The 25,479-nt window shown below is 42.4% G+C and overlaps 1 protein-coding gene across 3 annotated transcripts in view; it reads left to right on the top strand.

Annotated features, from left to right (window-relative positions):
• The window catches only part of alk (ALK receptor tyrosine kinase), a 419,663-nt gene extending 395,721 nt beyond the window's left edge, over nucleotides 1-23,942 (top strand). For all 3 annotated transcript variants that reach the window (XM_004559269.4, XM_004559268.6, XM_076877725.1), the window contains 12 exons: nucleotides 543-701; nucleotides 1,775-1,888; nucleotides 4,089-4,275; nucleotides 4,983-5,073; nucleotides 6,035-6,099; nucleotides 6,189-6,318; nucleotides 7,826-7,923; nucleotides 10,997-11,089; nucleotides 15,679-15,780; nucleotides 16,027-16,161; nucleotides 20,313-20,403; nucleotides 20,994-23,942. In XM_004559269.4, coding sequence (XP_004559326.3) covers nucleotides 543-701; nucleotides 1,775-1,888; nucleotides 4,089-4,275; nucleotides 4,983-5,073; nucleotides 6,035-6,099; nucleotides 6,189-6,318; nucleotides 7,826-7,923; nucleotides 10,997-11,089; nucleotides 15,679-15,780; nucleotides 16,027-16,161; nucleotides 20,313-20,403; nucleotides 20,994-22,070 — 2,342 coding nt within the window. In that variant the 3' untranslated portion in view covers nucleotides 22,071-23,942. The remainder of the gene's footprint in view (nucleotides 1-542; nucleotides 702-1,774; nucleotides 1,889-4,088; nucleotides 4,276-4,982; nucleotides 5,074-6,034; nucleotides 6,100-6,188; nucleotides 6,319-7,825; nucleotides 7,924-10,996; nucleotides 11,090-15,678; nucleotides 15,781-16,026; nucleotides 16,162-20,312; nucleotides 20,404-20,993) is intronic.
• Nucleotides 23,943-25,479: the final 1,537 nt, after the last annotated feature.

The following is a 25,479-nucleotide window of genomic DNA, read 5'->3' as shown; positions in this document are numbered from 1 at the left end:
ACCGTGTTTCATGTTATAAGATGTAAATACAAACAGAATAGAGCAATTTGGAAACTATTTAAACTATATGTTTAATTAAAAAGAACTAAAAATTGGGAAACTTGAAGGAATCATGAATGAGATATGACGCCTCGGCCAATGTTTTTCAAATTTACACCATGATGTTCCAGACCCAATCAAATTTCTCTTTCAGTATTTGATGTTTACCTTTTAATATAAGCGTTATTTGATTTACAGGTCACAGTCTTCTGTTTTTATTTACCGCTTACACAGTCTCCTTTCTTTCTGTGAGTGAGGATACCATATGCTGGATCACGATGGGGTGGAGAGTGAAACCTTGGGAAGTTTTTCTTTCTTTTTTTTTTTTTTCATAGATCCTTTAATCAGGACTATTTCCTGTAAATTACATCAGGAGCGTTATTGAACTTTGGCTCATTTAACCAGAGAACATCCTACAGCCATCTAATCAAATCCTGTTCGCTTTAGAAACCTCTGCTCTGCCGTGTTTTTGTGTCTGTGTGTGTGCGCGTGGATGCCTACAGGTATGGAGGGGGATGGCGAGGTGATCATCAGCCCGGTGCAGAACTGCAGCCACTGTGAGAGCAATGAATGCCACGAGATAGACATAGACTCCACAATCTGCTTTTGTGATGAAGGCCTCACCCTGGCACCGGATGAAGTTTCCTGCATCAACGCCACAGGTATGACACAGGAGATAACAGTAGTGGAGCTCAAGTAATGAAGAACCACAGACTAATTCTATCTGTTCCATGCAAACGTATGAAATGATCTGAACACACAAATGAGCTGAATGTAATTGTACCTGTAATAGGCTGCGACTCGGAGAACAGATAATGAATTAATCCACAAAAGTAATTAAGCCTGGAAGGCTCTGTACTTTATTGAATCTTTATCAGGGAAAATGTTTTTTAATAGCGCTTCAATCATTCGTAATAATTATCAATACGTAGGATAAGCTAACCTCTCACTGAAAATGAATGTAACCATAGCAGTAATAGTCGTATGGATTCCTGTCCTGTCGTTTCACTGTTGGCGCTGCAGTCAGATAAAAGCTCTTTATTTCAGGATGTCAAGGATAAAAGGTTTCACCTTAGTACTGATGTGGTGACATTAGACTGTGGATTGTGAATGTGTTTCATAATGGGCTTAATGAGCCTTCATGGAGCTAGCTTTGCCCATTAGGCCCATCGACTAAAAATCAGCTTTCAGAAATGTCTGAAAACTGCGTTCTTCTTGGGTTAAACTCTAACAAGCCGGTGTAGACAAACCCCTACAGACCCAGAATTGCCTCTTCAATTATGATTTGTAATCTCAGGCAGATAACACGTTTATGAATGTAGATCTGAAATGAATTAATATGGCAGAGTGTCACTTTATAATTTCAAGCAAAATAACAGGGCTTTTACCGTCTCAATAATATCTTAATGACCTAGACTGTCTCCTCAACCGATGATTTGCAAATCTGCAAAGCGGTAGATAATTCTGTGATGCTAGGTCGTAAAAAGGTCACAATCTCAATATGGTGTCTCTCGGTGTTCAGATTTGTTCCTCGGCTTAGACGAGCGAAACGATCTCCCCTCCGCACAGAAAAAAGGAATTGACATGCAGCGTCCGTCGCCGCTCCTAAGCTCTGTTGTGTCATCGCTTTCACATCATTAATTAAGTCGGGGATCAGTGTGGTGAAGTGAATGTTAATACTCCTCTGGGGGAAGATAACAACTGTATGACACCGTTGTTTCCCCTTGTCCTGCAGATGTGTCCCAGCAGCCTCCGCAGCCATCTCTCTCGCACCTGGCGCTGGGTCTGTCTGTGGGCACCTCGGCGCTCATTGCTGCCCTCCTGCTGGCTGTGTCCGGAGTCATGATAAGTAAGTGTTGACACATCTTTGTCAGCAACTAATATGAATTTGAAAGAATTATTTGGTATCGGCAACGGCCAAAATTATTCTGCTTGATAATTTACAGAATTTTTACAGTGAAAATTGACATGATCTGCAAAAGCCTGGATCAGCAAGTGTCTGCACTCGTTTTATTCTCATTGCACTTTTTCCTCCCTTCCTCAGCTTTGCAGCTGGGGTTTGTAGGTGGAGGAGGACACAACATAATTAATTTGAGACTAATTTCAGGAGGTGTATTCCTTTGTTCACTCATTCAGTACTTCCTGCTATACATAAAGTGTTTTGCTCTGTGATTTTTAACACTTTACTTCCCAATCACTGAACAAGTTATACGCAGTCGTACCACAACGCAACATACTCTATTAAATATTACAGATTTTATTAGGAGATTGTGAGAGAGGGTTGGGGTTCCAGAAAACACTGGGACTCTGTGCAAAATGTGCATAAAAACAAACTGCAAATCTAATAAACCCAAATTTTATTTACAGTAGAACATACAAAGTTAATGGCAGCAACATGTCTTAAAAAGTTGCCACAGGGACATGTTTACCACGGTAACATCCCCTCTTCTTTTAACAACAGGCCATAAACATGTGGGAACTAAGGAGAGCAGCTGTTGGACATTTGGGAGAGAAATGTTCTCCCATTCTTTTGATAGAGAATTCTAGCTGTGCAATAGTCCTGTTCGTCTTTGTTGCATTTTTTTTTTTATTTCATGATGATCCAAATGTTTTCAGGGGCTGCAGGAAAGCCAGTTCAGCAACTGGGCAATTGTGCTATAAACCCATGCTGTTGGAATAGATGCACTGTGCTGTTTAGCATTGTCTTGCTGAAATATTAAGGTCTTCCCTGATCAAGTCTGGATGGGAGCAGACTTGTGTTTTCCTCTCATTGATACCTTCAGCATTGGTTGTGCCTTTCCAGATGAGCAAGCTGCCAATTCCATAGGCACTAATGCACCCTAGTACTATTTGAGATGCACGGTTTGGTGAGCACTGATAATAAGCCATATTGTTCCTCCCTCTATAGTGTCTAAGCCTGAGGTTGGCACCTCAAGTCAGCAAGCCACAGGGTTGTACGCCATGAATTTGTTCTCACTACATGGTGGATACGGTTCAGAGGTTCACGGATACAAGCTTAAAGCCAAATGTAAACCTGACATGATTTCTTTTTTCATTTGAGATGTTTTTATGATCACCCTTTTTTCTTGTTTGTTATACATTTTGAAAAAAACACATTTTCACTCTGCATGAAACTTCTCCAGTGGTCCCTGGCCCATCTTAAATGGCCCTTAGCAGGCTGTTTCCAGAATGGGAGGTGAGCCTCGTAGCCATCACAAATATCCCTCTGCACGCCTGCTTTCAGACTATTACCGCCAGACATGCAGTATACGCTCATTGAGCCATCACTTGCAGGCTGACGCATATTTTCAGACTCCCACCTACACTTTTGAACGCACATTAGTGGACGAGGCAGGGGCAGACGAGGTGTGGGACAACCTCTCTGATGAACGAAACACGCTAATGATGGATGGCTGCTTAGCCAGCAGCTGACAGCACTTGGTAAATAAATAACTCCCCTACACACACATAAGCACACACACAAATGATTGTCCCTGAAGCTACTATGTTCACAGTCCAGGTTGAGGCTTCTAGCACTAAAAAGTGTGAAGTTTGCTGTGTGTGGGTGTGTGAGAGAGAAACAAAGAGCTGAGTTTTCATACTTCATGCTGTTCTCAATGAGGTGCATGCATTTGCAATATTGAGGGAAAAGATGTGAGCTCTTTGGGTCTTACGCTTTGGGCCCATTGTTGTTTATGCACTTTATATGTGTTCATGTATCTAACAGGTGCACATGTACAGTGGTTGAAAAACTTTAAATCTGAAACATGCTCTTTGTGATATTTTGGACAAATCTCAGATCGGATGGAAAGGAATGGATGCTCAGGGACACAGTGGGCTTTATCTAAGTGACTGGTGCTGTACAGCTTTGTGTTCTTTGGAGACGTAATAACTGGAAAAGCTTTCCGCTTTGTGAGCTTTGGCTGCCAGTAGTAATTTTTTACAAAAAGGACTTATGTTTTGTTATTTATTTATTTTTTATTAATATTATTATTATGTCGATATCTCAGTAGTGGAACAAAACTGCTCTTTTATTTTCATGTCACCAGTGTATCGGCGTAAACACACAGAGCTGCAGTCCATTCAGCTGGAGCTGCAGAGTCCAGACTGCAAGCTCAGTAAGCTGCGGGCCTCCACCATCATGACAGACTACAACCCCAACTACTGCTTCGCTGGCAAAACGGCCTCGGTCAACGACCTGAAGGAAGTGCCAAGGCGAAACATTTCTCTCACCAGGTAAAAGATTCAAGTAATCTCATTACTGTGGGGCAGGGATGGACTGATGTGCAATTACTGAAGATGTCAGTCCTACAAAATAGTTGTGGAAATCCACTTATGTTAGACTCAAAAATGCAGAATGGCGTGAGAGGAAACAACATTAGTAGTGTGACGTCTCACGGTGTTCACCGCTTCTGAAAAATCATTTTTTTCCAGAATGATCTTGTCTCTGTGTTTATAGTTCGCCAGTTCATCATTTGAGGTTTTTAAACATTTGAAATCATTAATAGTTTTCTCTTTTTTTTTTTAACTTTCATGACACATCTATTTCATCTAGTTATGCGAGAGTCATGTCAACTGAAACAACTTTTTAAAAAAAGGGGAAAAAATGGAAACTATAAATATTTTCATTTTAAAATTCACTGCTGCAACAGGTTAAAGAGTTATTTTTCTTTGTGGGCTGAAAAGCTGTCAGACCACTAAATTAGAATACTGACTAGCATCTCAACCACCGTGTTTGAAAGAAGTCACTCTTTTTGATTTACTACATGACTCCCACTCGTTTACCTCGTGCTTAGCTCCTCGGGTAATCGATGTTTGAACAAAAGGTTTATTTAGGATGTCTTTCTGCTGCCTTGTTCAAGCGTCTTTAGTTTAGAGGTGTCAGCACTGTTCTTGTTTAAATCGTTCTCTCTAAAACTAGTTATGTGTTTGTTTGTTTGCAGGGGTCTAGGTCACGGTGCTTTTGGTGAGGTCTATGAAGGTCTTGCAGTGGGGATACCAGGTGAACCAAGTCCACTGCAAGTTGCAGTCAAGGTGAGTCATGACGCAAGAGTAATAGTGGGGTTACATGTGATGGATGTTTGTGCGGCGTTTCTCCGGCAATCACAGAGTTGAAGACTTGTTTTGAAACTCCGTTAAAAGCTTTGTAACAGAACGACTGTAACAGTTATTTTCTCTGCCCCACATTCAGCATCATTCAGCTCAAGATACAAAATATCATAAATACTGTATGCAACACTTATTACCACAGACTTTTTATAAAAGATGGATGTACCCATTGGGACACCACCAGCTGGTTTATAAAGCTCCATTCTAAAGCGACAATTTGTAGCATTATAGTTTGTTTTGGACCAAAACAAAGTATTTTTGGACGAGAGGGTGTCGTGCTAAATTGTCAGCTGACACAGTGAGCCTGGTAAGCAATATGCATTAATAGATGGTTGCATACTCATACACAGATTGCTGCTAATTAGCGCTAACAGACTAATGAAATATTAGAATTTCATTTGCCAAAGCTGGAGCACATTCTTCTTGGATGGTCTCTTAACCGCACAGTGAGCCATATTATTTGTGTGATAATTACATTAAAAATGCTCCATAAGGCACCAACGGCACAAACGCAGTCGAGAGGTCCAGTTCAATGACTCCAATTAGCTGAGGTGAAGCCTAGCAAACTGCTAGTGGCTTAATCAGAACCCGCTTGTCACTCACAATGTCCAGGCCACTAATAATTCCAACCTTTAGCCTTTATACAGATAAAACAGGTTTGTTATTTTAAAAAAGGAGTTCTCCCCAGGCGTCGTGATGGGAGGGAAGTGGCTCTAGAGACCAAAGCAGTTTTTGTGCCCGTCTGCAAAAAGTTTTTTTGTTTTTTTTTTAGCTGTAAAGCTTGAAGCCTTAAGTGCCACACAAAGAACTGCAATTTCATTTGAAGCCAATTACAGCTTGCTTATTACCATTTGTTGCACTGAGATTTGGTTTCCATTTAAACTAGACTCTTCCGGAAGTTTGTTCTGAGCAGGATGAATTGGACTTCCTCATGGAGGCTCTAATCATCAGGTAGGAGCTATTTAAGCATTAAGAAAATTCAGTCTGTCGTACAGCACCAGCAGAAATCTGACCTGTGTTTCTCTGCTGTGTCGCTGCAGCAAGTTCAACCACCAGAACATTGTGCGCTGTATAGGAGTAAGTCTGCAGGCTATGCCTCGGTTCATCCTGCTCGAGCTGATGGCTGGAGGGGACCTCAAGACGTTCCTGAGGGAGACCAGACCCCGGCTGGTGAGACACACTGCTGCTTGGCACTCAAGTGAACATATCACTTTATTCTCCTGAGACCCAGCCCCCAGTTTGGGATTGATTGGGCCTGATAACAGTAAAAACTAAACATCATCTGTGAACAGACAGTATTTTTTTAATAGTGGATGTGGGTTTATTTTAAAGGATAATACAAAAAGTTCATAATTGTTAACAAAGTCTAAAACATTTTATTGAGCAGAATGAAGCTCCTTTGTGAGGAATTGGGGTCTCAGGAGAGTAAGATGCACAAATGTACTACTGTATGCGTTAAGCGCCTAAATATCACATGACGCAGTGCATTGATTTGGTCTTATATTCATGCTGACCTGATGAAATCCAGCATTTATTCTCTTGTTTTAATCTCCAAACTGGCTCTGCAGCCACTTAACTCTAACATCGTTATCATGTCTCACTTTGGACTCCATATAAACTAAACACTTATGTGTACTGCTTGAAGTTTGACAGGGTAGCTAAGTCGAACACACCTAGCTATACATGATGACTGCAACGTCCAATAGTGAACGCTGCACTTGGTACCGCTCATCTAATACACATTTCTTCTACACTGAGTGAAAACGTAACACCTGTATACAACAAACAATGTCACAACAGCTGTAATTTCAGCGTCTGAAAGAAGAAAATCTTTTGTTGTAAGCTAGCTAGCGTCAGCATTGCCATTAGCTCTGCTGATGTAGCCTCACTTTACACTGTTGGCCAAAATTTCATTGATTTGTGAAGGTATTTTACTGTTTTTGGCAGTTATTAAAGTACAGCAACTGAGTACTTGTCAGTGTGAACACATTTCCAGACTAAAAAAAGCAATGGTAATTAAACTGTAGGCTCAGTTTTCTGTCCTTAGCTGACAGGAGTGGCACACAGCACGGTTTTCTGCTGTGGCCAATCTGCTTCAAGGTTTGACATGTTGTGTTTTCAGAGATTTACTTCTGCATCTTCTTCTACCTTGGTTGTAACAAATAGTTTTTGGAGAAGATTCTTGCTGTCCTATCAGCTCGAAGCAGTGTGCTCATTCTCCTCTGACCTCTGGCATCAACAAGACATTTTCACCTAGAGAACTGCAGCTCACTGGATATTTTCTCTTTTTCGGAGCAGTCTCTATAAACCCCAGAGACGGCTGTGAGGGTTAATCCCAGCAGATCAGCTGTTTCTGAAATACTCAGGCCAGCCCGTCTGCCACAACTAACGAACAAAGTGGCTGATGAGTAATTTATATAATCTCTCATTTTTGACAATCCATATGCCAATACAGATAAATCTGTGATGGGCAGTGTTGGTTAGTCTCTTTTGCTGTGTTATTAGAGGGGTTTTTTTTTACTGTGAGGTTGAACCAGAATGGTAAGTTTGTAGCAACGAGCTAAAGGGGGATTGTTATCATAAAATATAGTGCTCCTTAACTCTTAAAGATACTATTCCTGATTCAGCCCCAGATTCAGTTTTTTGTTTTTTCTCTGTCTCTTCTCTGTTTAATCAGGATCAACCATCCAGCCTGACCATGGTGGACCTCCTCAACGTGGCCAGAGACATCGCTAAGGGCTGCCAGTATCTTGAGGAGAACCAGTTTATACACAGGTACCTCAGCAGATGGCTGCACATTTTGCATACACTTATGCAAAAACAAATTTGCGTTGGCAAAAATAAATGGAGCATATTATTATGAACGAATACAGTGAACTCAGTGGTTCTCTAGTCTCCCTAGCAAAACCGATCAGACTGACATATTCGGGGAGCTCATTCACTGAGGTCAGTACGGTATTTCACAATTTAAAAGAAAGTGTTTTCAGATCTACATCAAAATTTAATGTATCCCTCTTTTCCCCCGGCCACCAAGTTTCATGAAATTTGTCTTGGTGGGGATTTTTTGCGTGATCTAGCTGACAGCCAAACAAACAGCACCTATCACAAACCCCCGCCTCGGCTTTTTGCCTTGGCAGATGAACAATATGCAGAACATATGGGTATGCATGCCACTGTATAAATATGGAATGCAAATGTGCATTCAAACAAACAGAGTTCCCTGCCTTCATCTAGCATCTACTCAGAATAATGAACTGACTGCATCTGTCCAAGCAGAACATATGGACTGAGTATGCCTTTTGCCTTCCCTGAGATAGCAGAAAGGACAAGTGATGAGTTTAGTATCGGAGCAGCCAGATGGGCTAGCCGGCTTGCCTTTTTACGCTCTGTATCCGAGGCGCAAGTCAAGAGTATGCCCCTTCTATGCTCATATTCGCAGTGGCTGGTGAACCATATGATGTGGCTAAAGAATTTTTAAAAGCCCTCTCTTGAACCCGACTTACAAAAATCTCCTTCGTGGACGCGCACGAGGAAAGTCAAGTACGTGTTAATACGAGAAAAGGTCAAAATAGATTCTGCAATCAAATCAGGACAATTAAAGCACATCCACCTTCCCTGAGATCTGCCTTTGACTTCCCAGGGATTGGCCAATGACAGACGAGGTCTATTAAACCTTGTTTGCCCCGCTGCGGTACAGTAAAGCTCCATCAATCCACCTAATGGCCGACTCTTCTCCAGAGCCTCGTGATCTTCTATTCAACCTGATTCTCTGCCTTTAAACCTGTATTAAAAGTCCCCCCCCAACGCTGTCCTTGAGGCTAATTTCATTTTTATAGAAGCGTGTTTTCTTGGGGGTGAGTAAAGGGCATGTGAGTGAAGTAGGCTGCTACTCCAAAAACAGAAAGCAGCTTTCTCTCGGGGCTTACTGGGTTGGATGAAGAGCTGTTATGTTCACCAAGAGGTTAAATCACAGGGTTGATGTTATCTGAGAATGACTTACTCCAGCTTATGTGTGTTTCTCTGCTTATTTCCATTTTATGGCTAGTGGATGGTGCAGTGTTGCTCTTTGGTTATTTCATTTTACAAGCGGCCTGGCAATTGTAGCCACCTGAAAATGATCACTGTACTGAGGAGTTGGGCAGTTTCGTGCAACTGCAGGTGTTAAAATAGGCTAACGCGTATTGTTCTGTAAGTGCTGCTATGAAATGGGTCTTTAAGCTGCAGTGAAAATTTACTGTAAATAAGGTTCACATTATAAGGCCGGTTAATAATATTTTAACAACAGTCTCCTCTCATATCGCTGTGCTGCACGTACAACACATCTGTGTCTTTCCCTTAAGCTTTTAGACCACAGTCTGTCACAGCAGTATGCTGCAGTTCAAGACTCTTCCTCGCCTACAAGCAAAAGCAAATCATTTCCATGAATTCTTCCAAGCCATTAAACACAGCAAGTTGGATTTAGTAATAGCACCTCACGACTCTGTGTGTGCACGTGTGTGTGCACGTGCACTCTCGCCCGCTGATTAGAGTCGCGCTACGGTAGAAATTATGCAGCTTTCCTGAAGCGGCTTAGATGACCTTAAATGGATTAATTGTTTCACCTCTTGTTCCTGAAAAAGAAAATGGAGGAAGTTTCTCTTCTCTGTTTTTTATAACCGAGTTTATAGACACTGACACTTATTTAACTACTTTAATATAAAGTTTAAAAGAAACTTGGAGAAAGTGGAACTGATGTCCTAGAGAGGATTTTATTGTTTCTCATACTAACGCGATGAAATACTTTTATAATGTTAGCTTACATCTCTTGCGGTGGACTAAAGTGGGGCAGCTGTGTACAGTGGTTAAAAAGCCCTCCGTTTAAATCAGTCTGAACCATTACTTCATCCTCATTGTGTCATTTCTCATCTGAGCTTGGAGGCCAAACATCAAAACCTGTGTGTGCGTTTGTGTCTACACACAGAGCTCGGTGCTGTGTGTTTCTATCGCTGGTGGTTTCCAGCCGTATCCTGTCTCGTGATCTAGTCTGAGATCAGCGCCGCCACATGATGTTATTCTGATGCTAAAGTCTGGCTGTTTATTGGCCTTTGGTGCTCGCTTGTCTGCAGTGTGCAGACGAGCAGTGAGCTACGTCACTTCTTAAGATGTTGAGAAAGTTAGATGCCTGGGGAGCAGAGAAAAGTGTGTGAGCTCGGCTCCTTTTTCCCCAGACAGTAGTACAGCACGCCGTGAGAACTACTGTATTTTTGCTCAAAGAATAACCGGCCCAGAACAGTGCAAATATGAATTTTCTCCTCTAACCCACTCAGCCTGCACATACATTTCAATCTTTTCTTTGGATCCACCATGTGGGCAGAGTCATAGGAAACTATACACTTTGCCAGCTTGCCCGGAGCAGCTTGGTAGTTACAGTGAACTTCAGATCCAACAGGGAGCATCTGTAGGTGTTTCATACATGGAGATGTTATAGATGCAAATGTATGAAAACCTCTGAGCAGAGCTTTGCGAGCATCAGTATTCACCTTGTCGTGCTGTATAATTCAGGCTTAAGCTATTTTCACAAATGTACAATACAGTGGGACTGGATATGAAACAGTCTATAACCTGCCAGTACCCCAAGCACAAAGTCTGTATATTGAGTGATGAATTCACAATGGGTCAGGCAGCACCTGCGTTGAAACCACAGAGAATTTCAGCAGTGAGAACTGTGTAAAGCGTCCTGCTGTGTGTTAGATGTGAGAAAGCTATCCTCACCTGATCCTCCTGAAGTTCGTGGGTAAAGATTTCTAATAGCATGAGTCCATGCATGTGTGCAACATAGCCTGAAAGTGTTTTTTTTCTGTTCTTCCAGGGACATTGCAGCACGGAATTGCCTTCTGACCTGCAAAGGACCGGGACGAGTGGCTAAGATCGGAGATTTTGGGATGGCTCGAGACATTTACAGGTACAATACTAACGCAGCTCAGTGGCAGCGGGCAAGAACACTCTGGTCCAGTTGGCTAGCTATAGCTGAACTGGAATCCAGATAAAGTCCAAAGGGATGCAGCTCACACCAAACAGAGAGAAACAAACATGTGGCAGAATACTTTTCTTTTACACAGTCCACGACTCTGACCTAATGGCAAGTAAAATCAGAGAGTAGGATGACCGGAAGGCCTAAGCAGCAATCATTGGATTTTAACCTAGTACCACTTGTCACAGCTTTGCTTCCATCAGGTGACAGGACTGGAAGGAAGTCGTGTAGCTTTTTTCAGAAAATCATTGGGGTGGCTGTAGCTCAGGTGGCAGAGCAGGTCAGCCACTAATCAGAAGGTCGGTGGTTCGATGCCAGGCTGCATCCTCGCTGCATGCCAAATATCCTTGGGCAAGATACTAACCCAATGTTTGCCTACTGGTGGTGGTCAGAGGGCCCGGTGGCGCCTGTGTCCGGCAGCCTCGCCTCTGTCAGTGCGCCCCAGGGCAGCTGTGGCTACAATGTAGCTTGCTATCGCCAGTGTGTGAATGTCTGTGTGAATGGGTGAATGACTGAATGTAGTGTAAAGCGCTTTGGGGTCCTATGGACTAGAAAAGCGCTATACAAATGCAGGCCATTTACCATTTACCATTGAGCAGACTGGCCGCTGACTTCTCAGATGCCCGTTGCTCTTAGAAATAGGGATACGTTTGCTTGGAAAAGCAGTTGCTGCATGCCATTGGCAAATAGCAAGACTGTATGCACTGGTGGAGAAACCTCTTCTCGCTTACTGATATGTGCAATGCAGGTCATAGATGCATGAAAGTTTTTTCTTTCTTGTGTGACTATAACAAAAAAAGAGTTGAAACTGTTTTTGTCCTGGGCTTTTTACCCAGTAAATACTGCAGCTCAGCTGTTTTATCCTCTGTTATACTGTTGGACTGAAGCTTTTCTTTTAATCTAGACCAGCTCCCCTTTAGTCATTGTTCTCATCCCCTTTTTTTTTAATATAGCTACCATTATTTCACGTGGCATCATTTAAATGAACGCACAATCCAGCAGGGAAATCTCCCAAGCCTTTCATCTGGTAAGAAATTAGAGCAAGGAAAATATGTCACAACATTCAGTTAGATCAGCGCAGCGCTTTTGAATCATGCGATGAAAAGTCACACGAGAGCAAAGTCACTCACAGAGCATCCGGAAAAAGCTGTTGCACAATATCCCCGGGGAGCCACTTTAGGAACACTTGATTTAATTGCTGATGTCAGTTTTTCAGGTGCCTCACTGCGATTTTGTTGTTATCTCTCAGCCTGAAGCTCTGGTGCAGGGGCTTTTTATTATTATTGTTATTGTGTTCGGAGAGAGGCGGGTTGTTTTGCACACATGGCCACCAGGCTGCTGGTGCGTTATTTTTGCCATTTCACGATGTGGCCATACTGCTATGTGACAAGCGACGTGGGGTTCTTTTGAGGCGATCACAGGGGGACAGGTGCCCCCAGTGAGGCACCAGGACATGGCTTAATGTCAGCTTTTTATATTCCGCTAGAGCCACAGGCATACTTGCACTTGCAGAATTTCACTCACACAGTCTTTCACGCATGCCTGCGCACCAGTGATGTGGTGGTAAATAAAAAGCTGGGTAGACAATAGCTGGCAGACAGCCGTCATCCTAAGGTGAACAGCTGCCAGTATGAAGAGAAATCTACTGTTTCGCCTTAAATGACCATATTTTCATAGGGTCTAATAACAGTAGCTGTATAGCACGACTCTAGGCTGTATTTATTAAAGTCAGCCTGGCGTGCACACATGCAGGCGCACAATAAAAGCAGAACAAAGACATCCAGCTCCGCAGACACAAACATTAGCCTCCACCATTGTGTCCTTAGGTGCATGCAACTATCTTACTTTCCATTCAGCACAGCCCGCTCCGTGCCTTTGTCTCTTACTGTTAGTTTTTCCCTCTAATACTGCTCTATCTTGCACACAGAGTCACACATAAACATAAAACACCTCCATTTGAGCTATAGATTTCCTGAGACTGTATTTAAGCCTCCCTAATCTGCAGCTCAGCTTTCAGTCAGTGTTGGAGGTGTTGGCAGGAGTAACAAATATGTCCATACACCCTGTGCTGAAAAGGAGGTTGATCTAGCGATAGCGGGATTATCAGTCTCGTGTTCTACATGTCCCTCAATCTTTCTCAGAATGATTCACCGTTCTCTAACAGCCTGACAACCGACAGGGCGGAAGAAAATTAGAGTTCGGTTCATCTGCATTTATTTGTTTCGGTTGCAGAGGTCATCAAGGGTGGACGCAGTATACGTTAAAAAAAAAAGAGGACATTTTAGGAGAATAAAAGGAGCTCCTGCAGCAGTTTGGTCTTACTGCATCTATTTACAGGGGCCACTCCACTTCGCTCACAGTTTTCTTTATTAGGATGGACAAGAAAATTAGAGGGGTACCGAGGACGGAGAGGGGAATGAGATGGTAGCACGATTCAATCCTGTAATTGCGGGACTAAAAATGGGGCTGGTAACTGATTCCCATCACTGACTGGGGCATGTTATTTTAAGTGATGGATTAAGTCGCTGGGTGCATATCTGAGTGTCTGCCCTGCAGTGTAGTTCTCAGCTAATCTGTCAAGCAAACAGACTTCACTAGTGATTGTTTTCTCTGCTTCATTGATTATGTGTAATTTCCCTCAAGGGTAACTTCTTATGCCAATAGTTTATATTTCCCTTTTAACCATATTATCTGTCTGCATATCATTTATATTCATCTCTGCTCATGGATCCCCTGAAGAGTCGCAGCTGCAGCTAAGTTAAAGTAAATGATGAGTGCTGGCTCTTGCTGTTTGCCCTGGGTTCATACTGTAGGAAATGCAGCAGTCTATTAACGCTCTCACCTGAATTTATAATTAAAGGAAACTCCATCTTTATGACCAAAATTTAATAACTGAGGCCGGGCCTTGGCTGCAGATGGTTAATACTGCATAAATATTGCACGTTTTACTTCTGTTTTAGCCTCTTGGCACTCATCTCATATTATTTTTGGATTTAATTTAAATGTCAGTTCCAGGTTATACAGTAGGTACAGAGCAGTGGCTTTTAACTGAAGTTTGGACATTTTTGCCCCAGGAGAGCATGAAATGAAAGCGGGACTATTATGCCTTTTCTTATTTTCCATCACATATTTATATGCCGTTCCAATGTTGGGTGTTAATTATGGCCCAGTGTTCAAAATGATGAAGCTGGTGGATGTAAAAGTATTTCCCGTGAGCCAAAAGGCGTCAAGCTGCTGTAAATGCTCAGGTTCAAAAATTTTTTCTTCTCTCAGTTCTTGAGGATAGCTTTAATATAGTCGAGCGGCACACAAAAAGCACACACACACTGTTTAAATCGTCTGCTTTCAAGCAGAAGCCAATCAGAAAAAAGTTGGCTTAAAGGCAGAGCAGTGAAGCTAGCTTATTTCAGAAGCCCAGGATAAGATACAGTATCTCTATTTGGAACTGTCAGTGCTTTGAAGTAAATCATGCAAAGCTGCTGTTGTTGACTTCAAAAATGAAGATATGGAGCTGGATATGAGCACTTGTCCAGACAAATATAGGACATAGAGCCAAGTGCACAGGTATCAGATGGTGCATTGAAAAAGCTCAGGCTCCTGAGACGGTCCCATAATTTATCCAAACTACAACTGTCTATTTATTCTTTATCACCTTGTTTTTGATGCGTTTGTTTTCTCTATATGTTTATGTGTTCGACCAGGGAACACTAGTTACACCTGGGAGCTGCCCACTGTAATTACAATTCATTCCTGTGCAGCCATGTGCAGCTTCAGCGGAGCAGCTGCTGTTTTCAGCAGAGGAAGAGCGTTATTCCTTAGGCCCCAGGGATTTGAACTGGCAACCACCCAGCCAGTCACACAGTCTCATTTATTATCAAGAATTGCCATGTTTATGAACAAGTGCTTAGGGAATATGCTGATATTTTTATGACAGTATTACTGGGGGCAAACAGATTTACTCCTCCGCAACAGAAAACGGTGCCAAAAATAAAGTTTTCCCGTCTGACAGCAGCTGACACCACTTAACTGTGATCCTGACACATGTCCGTTTTTCTTTGTGGACACCGTGGCGGACGTGGAGCCGAATGGGAGCCACTTCACGTCTGTCCTTGTTGTGCATCTCGGGGAGGGCGAGATAAACCAGGCGGCGACCTCTATCAGCACCAAAGATCAGATACAGCACGCATCTGATTATTTTTCTAGCAATGCAAAGGGCAAGGCAGCATTAAAAATGGCTCAGACGGGGCTCGGCTCAGACGGGGCTCGGCTCAGCCCGGCGAGAAATCTGCGTCGTTCCTTTCTGCGAGATAAGGAGTTCTTAGAAGGTCTCACACAGCAACATGTAAGAAGGCTGAAAAAGCGACCAGATCAGAGCGCCAGTAAAGCTGCCGAAAAACACTGAATTAATTGCTGGATTTGAGAAGTTTTCACCTTTTTTTTTTTTTTAATACTGTGTCTGATCTGTTATTAACCACACGGTTATGCAAGCACGTCCCTCACAAATGTGTTTGTGTGTTCAGGGCGAGCTATTACAGGAAGGGTGGGCGTGCCATGTTGCCGGTGAAATGGATGCCACCTGAAGCTTTCATGGAGGGCATCTTCACATCTAAAACAGACACATGGTGAGAACCCTGCACACATCTCTCAGACTGACACTGGTTTCACCTCCACAGTTTCACACCTGTCTGTTTTTTTCACCTCCTGCTGAACCCTCGCTGCATTTCTCTCCGTCTCATACTTGTCCTCTGCTCTCATCCTTCACCACTTCAGCGGTGATGATGCCTGTAATTTAAGACTTGATTGTCCTTAGCTTTCTTTCTCTCCCTCCAACTAATCTTTTTTTTTTTCTCATCAATCGCCTCTCGAAGGTCATTTGGGGTCCTGCTGTGGGAGATCTTCTCGTTGGGCTACATGCCATATCCGAGCCGCAGTAACCAAGAAGTGCTGGAGTTTGTAACAAATGGGGGAAGAATGGACCCGCCTAAAAACTGTCCTGGACCTGTGTAAGTGCAGATCACACAGACAAGAAAGATCACAGTTGTAAGAAAGAGCTTAAATTTATCAACTTTTTTGTACTTATTGCTCATGGCATCTAATCCAAGTCACAACTGTAGACTAAGCTAATGCTGCACAGGCCAGTTTCACACATGCACTGAACTGCTAAACCCAACATAGGCATATATGAAAACAAATGCAGATTATCCAGCTAGCCCAGTAAATTCACTGTCACTGTAAGAAAGCAGCACTATAGATTTAGTTTAGAAGCTTCTGCTTCTTTCACAGTTTGGCTAATCTGACTGTTTTAAGAATTTCGGTGTTTTATACAAAATTAGACAAAGTTTTGTCGGGTTTTCCTCCCATCAACCCCGATTGGTTGAGGCAGATGGCTGCTCCTCCCTGAGCCCGATTATTCTTCCTGTTAAAAGGGAGTTTTTCCTTCCTGCTGTCACTAACTGCGTGCTCAAAATGGGTTGTTTTCATTGCTCTGTATTATTTCAGGGTCTCTACCTTAGGATGTAGCAGTCGCCTTGAGGCAACTGCTCTTATGATTTGGTGCTTTAAGAAGACAATTTAATTTAATTGAACCTTCCACTTTAATAATAATACGAGTCAGACTGCAGTGATATGGGAATATCACAGCTGATAATCCAGTGCATTTACCACTCGAGAGAAGGTGTCATGCACACACTATCCATGCAGCGCACTCACCTTAGCCACGTAAAGTATTTCCAGTGTGAATGTGTCTGAAGTAGAGATGGACCGATCCGATATTACGTATCGGTATTGGTCCGATACTGACCTAAATTACTGGATCGGATATCGGAGAAAAATAAAAAATGTAATCCGATCCATTAAATATCACGAAAGCACCTCACAAAACTTGCAACACGCCGTAACTCACCTCAGAACGTTAGCACGTCGGAGCAGTATGCATCACGTGATAGAGCGGCTGTGGCATGCGGGACCTGTCGGTGGTCTGGATAGCATGTGGAGCTTCGCTAGCAACCTGGCATTTCATCTCCGACAAAGTTATCCCCAAGAGAAGTAAAGCAAGTGTGTAAGTCCATCTCTGAATGTTTGTAAAGCATTCCTGCGTTAAGCTTAACAACTAATATATGGAGCGACTGCCTCTCTCTCTCTCTTGCTGCTACTTCAATCATGAAACTGCTTAATGATCAGCTGATCGGCTTTTCTGTCGCGAGTCCGTGTCTCTGGTTTGTTTTTGGCCCACTTTGCACCAGAAAGAGGAAACCAGCGGCTGAACAACAGCAGCACGTTTAAGCTTGATAAGCTGTTGTTAGAATGTATTTAATATTACTTTCTACTCGAGGATCTTTTTCTACGTAGCTGACGGCTGGTAACTGTGCAGGGGCGGATCTAGCAAAGTTTAGCCAGGGGGGCCGATAGGGCATGAACAGGGAAAAGGGGGCACAAAGACATACTTTTCTTTCTTATTCTCATTTAAAATGTCTAGCTTTTAATAAATAATTATCTGACACCCAAAGTTTTAATTTGATGTAAAATAAATAGAAGTCCATTACTGTATATAGTGACTATTAAGTCTAATATATATACCCTAGTAAGCTATAGTACTTTTTCCTTTGGGAAGGTACCATCTGTGCAGTCTGCAATTTTGTTGAAGAAAGATGTTGAATCTATTTAATATTTCTTGAAAAATAATTGATTTCTGTGCATTTTTTTTTTCACACTGCATCAAATTAAGGTTGATTACGTCGATTAAGCATCATGAGGTGGCGCGTGAGGGGTGGTTCCCTATTTTTTATTTATTTTTGTTGTTGCTGGGAGTTGGAACCCTATTAGTTAGGTTGCTTAATATTTACGCTAAGTACTCTTTAAAATACCAGAATAGGGAGGATGGTGTAGGTTTAAGTTTATTAGATTGATCAGTATTGCTGAACTATGAAATATTTTTTTTGTATACAGGTATAACAGAATAGCTTTAGTGTAGTTGTTGTTTTAAACTTGAGTATGAACTTATACAAAATGCAGCAAGATATTTTTAAAAAAAACAGTTTTGTTGATTAAAAAACACTATCGGATTCATATCGGTATCGGCAGATATCCAAATTTATGATATCTGTATCGGACATAAAAAGGTGGTATCGTGCCATCTCTAGTCTGAAGCAGACTATCTTGCTTTGCACTGCCTGTGAGAAAGAACAACTGATCTAGTTGTCTTCAAACTATCCATAGTTCGTATCAAACAGCAACCAGCAGATTGTACTTTTCCTGTTTTTATAGCCATTCAGGATCAAGGCTGCAAAAGATAAATGACCTTCTGTGCTAACGACTTCTCTAAAAGCTACTCTAAGTCAGGTGTTCCAGTTAAAGACGTGAGAGATGAATTGGAGGTTGAAAGGTGCCACACATGATAAATAAAGACATATAGAGTCTCTATTGACAGAGTCTGATCCTCTAAAGTAAGACTGGTGGGTGTGAATCATGTCTCGATCACAGCAACTTTCAAAGGACTTTCGAAAAAACAATTCTAAATGTGCACAAAGCTGAAAAGAGCTTTTGAAGACCTGGGTCCCCTGAGTTCTACAATAATAAGAAACTATCCATTAAATGGGGAGTTTGTTTCTGCTGGGAGTGAGCATCATGCAAACAACACAGTAAGATGGCATTGTTCAGTCCTGAAAATGGGTAAAAACAACCCAAAAGTAACATGAAATTGTCAGCAAAATCTCTACAACAATCTGTGTTCACTGTGAGAAAAACACAAAGTAAGAATTGTGTTAATGCAACAAAACCACAAAGGAGGCCACTGTTTTCAAAAATGAAAAGAGATGAGGTAACATTTACATTTTCTGGCTCAATGATGTTGTTTTGTTTGTTTGTTTTGAAGAAAAACAGGAACTGCACAACAAAAACAAGCCTTGTGTATGCTGTGAAGCAAGTTGAGAGGAAACGTCATGGTTCAAGGCTGCTTGGTCGCTCAGGACCTTGCTGAAGCTACTAATCAAAGATGGAACACGAAATTTAACAGGAGGGAGCAGCCGGTGACCTGAAGCTTCACAAGGCTGAAAGCACAGTTGGAGGAATAGTTCAGAGTTCTATCATCGATCAAGTCTGATAAAGGCTGTTACTGCTAAATAAAACGTTTTACAAGTCACAAAGAGTCTCCCAGATTGAAATATAGTCACGGGCATTGTACTACATGTCTATACTATAGACTGTATTTCTCAGCCACTTTATGATATAATACTCTTTGTCAACATTGATGACTACTAATTGTTTGTTAACCTACAAGTAGAGGAAGTTAGACAATTAGTAGTCCCTCCTCTATTCTGCCCCTTACCTCCCTGGTTGAACATGTGAGCCTGACTCTCAATGCTTCACAGGAAGAGTACAAGTACACAGCACACTTCACCCTACCACTTCTGTCTATCACCTCCTTGTTAATGATCTATGTACCTCTAGCCATGAAAGCAGTTGTTTTCCCCAGGCTGGACTTGAACATGCGTCTCCCGCTCCAAAGGCGTGGAGTCTTACCACTACACCACTATCCAGCTATATATCCATCTGTCTATATCTCTATCTCTATATAAAAATAATAAAAAAGAAAATTTCCCTGAAGTGCAAATGTATTTTGAAATGAAATTTGTATCCGACGTATCTTCCTAGCAACGTAGCACTGATGTGCGCATTAGTGTAATCGGTATAGCAGGAAATCGTGAATTAAAAAAAAGTTCCCTCCCCAAATCTTGTTATTCATGTTCACTGTAAACGTGTTGTTGGTTTTTTTTGTTCTCTCAGAATAGGCAGATACCTTAAGTGCTCTATCAAACTGAAGTTTTTCTGAAAGCCACAGTGAAATTTAATCACCAATTAAAACCATAACTCAGGATTTAACATCACTAAAACTCGCTCCTGTAATTTACATCGCCCATTTAACAATAGCTCTCAGTGGTGGGAGGTTACACTTTAAATCTGCATTACAAAAACCTAATAAAATCAAAATAAAATAAATAAATAAATTTTAAAAAAGCTAAGAAGCTATTAAGAATATTTAGTCAAAGGAGATTTACCCAGCATGCATTAAATCAGCTGGAGAGTCTCTGCTTTCTCTGCATGGAGTGGGAGAAAGTGTTTTGACTCCGTGTTTTCTGCTCGTTCATGTGCATTTCAGGTACCGTATAATGACTCAGAGTTGGCAGCACCAGCCTGAAGACAGGCCCAACTTCTCAACCATCCTGGAGAGAATCGACTACTGCTTACAGGTAACTAAACTGAGCACCGTATGGGAACCTGACTGTCATGCAGGCACTGATTAGGGCTGAGCAATCAGAGGAAACAACCTAACTGTGACTCATTGTTTACTATAAGCTCTTGGCATGCAAAGACTGATTACACAACACGAGTTTGTACAGAGCATAAGAAAGCGTATGTGTGCATGAAAAGGAGTGTTCCATCTGAGAGGAAGACATAATCTGCAGTAGTGGACTACTTGCTCTATTCGACCACTCTGCAGGACGATAGAATCAATCAGTACAGCTGACAAGTGGCTAAGATTATAATGTAAACTGCTGCTGCATCTTATGCCATAAGTTGTTGATGCGCAGCTTTCAGTTTGCTGGACCCACAGGCGAACTGTGAATATTCCACAACTTTGTTAGAATCTGCTTGCTGGGACGTTGTTGCCCTTTATTACTGTTAGTGCAGCCAGACTGTCAGCGCACTGCAGTTCTCCGTAATATCCTTCTCGTTAATTCTCTGCTCGACCTCATGACATTTTCCAAGCAAAAGTATTAGACCAATGAAGTAACTGTTATGACCATTCATCCACAGCCATGATCTTTGAATCTTTCAGGACCCCGATGTGGTGAACGTGGCTCTGCCTATCGAGTATGGGCCAGTACCCGAGGAGGAGGAACATGCCCCCATGGGCCCCGATGACCCCTCAGCTCCGACTGTGCTGGTGAATCCCCAGGTGCCCGATGGGGAGGCTCCACAGCCACCTCCCGCCTACCCCACAGAGGAGAACCGGAGAGGAGGGGAGCACGTTGTTGTGACGAGCACAGCGTCTGAGGCCAAAGCACAACCATCGGCTCAGCCCCAGCCATACCTCCACATGCACCAGCACCCTCACACACAGACCACCAACACAGTCACCTCTGCTGCCCCCTCCACACTCACTGCCAAGGGACCTCATGTCACCACCCAGCCCAGCTCAGAGGGAGGACACATCAACCTGGCTTTCGCCCAGGGACACCCCTCAGAGAAGGACGCCCACACTGGGAAAAGCAGCAGTCTGTGGAACCCTACGTATGGCTCGTGGTTCCTGCAGCAGCAGCAGAGGAAGCAGCAACAGCAGCAGCAACAGCAAAGGCAAGGAGGGGTGGGCGGAGCAGGAAGCAGTAGTGGCAGGGTTCCTGGAGAGGGGCAGGATCACGTGAGCCGGACAGTGGCTGAGGTGGCCGGGGCATTAGGTCTCCAGCACCAGCACAAGCAATTCCAGCAGCAGCTCCAGCAGCAGCACCAACTCCAACTGCTGCACCATCAGCAGCAGCAGGGTCTTTGCAGACCTCTGCTACCCCCTCCACCTCCTCCCGCTGCCCAGTCTCCCCTACTTTTAGATTCAACCGCCTTGCCCCCAGTCCCCCTCTACAGACTGAGACGTTTCCCCTGTGGCACCATCGGATACGGCTACCAGGAGCAAGGCCTCCCCATAGAGTCCAGTCACAGTAACACCAACCCCCCACCTCCACCCCAGCAGGGCAGCATGCCCTCCTCAGCAGCCCACCAGAGGGGGGGACCCATTCCTACGTCAGTGTCCATGGCTCAGTCAGGTATATCCGAGGATAGCCGCCCACTGCTAGTTACGATGGGGACGGTTCAGAACCCACGGCTGCCCAGGATGGAGGGCCACAACGCCACCGTGCTTTAGCCCACAGGCCTACGCAGAAAGTCTTCTTTTTCAGGCCCCGTCTTTGGAGACTGTGAGTCACACAGCAAGAAACACTGTGCCGTGAGAGAGACTATTTTTCACCACTCCTGTCCCACCATTTTGGAAAGAACCCATCTCTCTAAAACTGGCTTTTTACACCAGAACCTTTGAGGTGTGTTCAAACCCCAGTGGATGCTAAAGCACATCGGAGAACTAAAAAGCTTTGGGAGGCAAAATGTAGAGTCAAACATAGTTTTAAGAATATAAAAAAAAAAAAAGTATTTTTTCAACATTGGAGCGATTGAGTGAGAAAACTGAGAATCACCTGGAAGACTTTCCACACGATTGTGACTAGGAGGGGTCAACTAATGTTCTGCTGAGGAGGCTTCACGACTATCAGAAACAGGAGGAATAAATCTCTATATTTTGCCAGACTTTGACTCTCAACCTTTGGTGATCAGTTTGACTGTAGCTGCCAGCCACATGTGTCATTCTTCTGCAGAGCCCTCAAACTGTTCCTCATCCCTTTGGGAAAAGAAAAAAAAATGCAGCGTGGTAAATTGCTTGTATCAGACTATTTTTCAAGAATATCACAGGAGTGACGCTGGATTACCAGAGACATTTCTACAAAGGAAATAAAAAAATAAATGATGATAATAATAATAATAATACTGGGAAAAAATGTGGTTGTTGATGTTTGCTTGCCTGCTTGTTTATTTATTCATCTCTTTATTTATTATTTGGAAGTGGCTCTATAAATTATTACTGCTTCTCCAGATCCAAACAAATCCCTTTGGAAGCAGATATTTCTCAGTTTTTTTGTTTTTTTTGTTCAGGTTTTTTTTTTTATTTGAAGAAACTCCTTACAAAAAGAAGTTAACTAAATATTCTAAAAGCTTTGTTACAGCAGCGACTCTTTTTAAGCGGAATAGTTGGATAAATGAAGCACTGAGTGTTATGTGACTGAAGATGAGCCGTCTCAGCAACATTTGGGAGTTGAGCTTTTTTGTTGTTGCTAAAGATGTGAAATTACTCGTTGCCCCCGGTCTCATTGAAATCGCTGCTCTTTGAACTCTCCTTTTGTTCACAGCTCCATTCTGTCGAACGAGCGCTTTGAGACAGAGAAGCCGCGGCTTTTCCTTACTTATTGCTTCTTTGAGTAACCTTTTATTAATTAATTCACATCTTGGTTTTCTTTTCTTTTTTTTCTTTCAAACTTTTGTTTCGTCTGGCTATAGAAACAGTGGATATTGCTGAATCAATCTTAACCTTCAATTTGCCATCGCGAGGCACTCCACGTTCTTAAATTTGCATATTTTATCTTTTCTATTATAAGATGGCTGTTGTGGAATACAAATGAGTCTGAGAGAAAAGTTTAAGTACAAACTGCTTTCGCTCCACATGTGAATGAAACCCAGAACCGCTCATTTTCACCCGCATAGTCTGTGTTTACCATCTGCCTTTCAGTTCGGCGTATCTATCAAACGATGCCACGAGTGTGTTGATATTTAGGTGAATTAATGACGATATTTTTTTACGCTTTTTGCTTACCGGTACTCGGCTGTCAGTCCAGCTGCTGTAAAGAGACGACGAGCCGTCGTGTGAGTGTCATGATGCTCGGTGATAAATGCGTTCCTGCAGGCGAGCTCGGTATTGGCTAATGAACACTGTTTTTGCTTTGTCTGTGTTAAACTGCATTTTATTGATTCTGTGCTCCCTTCACTGCTCATCCCCGTCGTTTGATGTAAAAAGACAAACCCAACTGCACCTGTAAATGTTGTAATTATGAAGTATTGTACTATGGCTCTGTTAAAAAGCTGTACATTGCCCTTCAGAAGACATTCGGCAAAATTAATAAATTACTATATAACAGCCGTATTTTCTCTCTGTTTCCATCTTTGAAGTTGCCAGCCAACTTAATCAAATTAACTCAAATAAGATACCTCTCTAAGAAAAAAGCGTTAACTAGACGTCCAGCAGCTTGTTTGCTCTGCAAACATAATTCAGGCGTTAAAATTGAGCAGCTCATTCTGCAGCTGTGTGCTCATACGTGCAGTACTCCAGTGATTTTGTGTTAGGTTTTTGATTATCATGACTCTCTGATGATGATGATTAGATTTTGCCGAGAATTCAGCGTGCCACACGTCAAACAGTGCATGAAGCACTATTTTAAAACCACTTTCTAACTGGCTCTGCCCAGAGGAAAAGCTTTCCTGCTCGCACTAATCTTTTCTTTGTCTCATCAAAACTTAATCACTTCAGCTTTTGTTTTGTTTTTATTAGATAACTGAATTTTGATCAGTTTTCCTATCTCAAGGTTAGAAGCAAAAGCATAAATGCATTTAAAACAAATCATCCGGTTTGCTCTTAGATTCATATTAGAAACAAACACCGGACAAAGGCATTCTTTTTTTGTTCCCAGGCTTCTCAGTTGTTTCCCTCGACATGAAGCCTGCAGGATTTTGATCTCAGTATTGTCCAATTTTTATACTACTGTGCAGAAATCTTGAGCCATGTTTTGGAAGGAAAAACTGAAATACATGCAGCAATTAATTGAAATATGGGAATGCGTACATAGATGCACAGGATAAAAAGCAAAAATAGAATTTGTGCAACAAGCTTAAAGGCTGGATTTGGTATCACCACTCTTATTCGTCAACATAGCTGCTTAAGAAAGTTTAGGCTGTCATCTTGCCAATTGCTTACGCAGCCTTCACAGATGGATATTTAGTCTACTTCTTGTGTAAATTTGACATACCACAGCCTCTTCTTCCCATTTCCCTTCCTTAACAATGGCTTTTTGACAGCCACTCTTCCACTGAGACTGTTTCTGATAAGGCTTCAGTGAACACTAGATGGATCAGCTGAAGGGCCAGATGCATCTCTCAGGTCCTGTGTCAGGTCTTTGCTGAAATTTCTCCAAGGACATGACTTTCACCGTTCAGCTGCTGTACATTTTCCGCTAATAGATAGTCCACTACATACACACCAATGCCCTTTAGCAAAAGTCTAAATTACCTCCAGCTAGAATCTGTAAACTGGAAGCAGATGACTGGTCATTTGCAGAAAAAAAATGCATAAAACTAACGTGAATTCTAAGATCTTCATAGAATTTACAAAAAATCAAAGCATTGAAAAACTCCACAATGCATGAAATTGTACCTCAGCCTGGCTACATGGTCCATATGAAATCAGTAAAATCTGAAATGTTGCCACCTGAGACCCTTCTCTCAAACGACGTGAGAATTTGGAAAAGGCTGAAAGTCGAACATGTTAACACCAAGCTTTTCCTCAATTTCACAGCTGAAAGCGACAAGTCTTACAAAACAACTGTATTAGAAATAGAAGTGATTGCATCAAAGCTAGGTTAGGAGCCTGGTGTCAAAATGCAAGTAAAAATGAAACCTTT

The sequence above is a fragment of the Maylandia zebra genome, linkage group LG19 (assembly GCF_041146795.1).
Source record: "Maylandia zebra isolate NMK-2024a linkage group LG19, Mzebra_GT3a, whole genome shotgun sequence".
Classification (NCBI taxonomy): Eukaryota; Metazoa; Chordata; class Actinopteri; order Cichliformes; family Cichlidae; genus Maylandia; species Maylandia zebra.
This window is presented reverse-complemented; position numbering and strand designations above follow the sequence as displayed.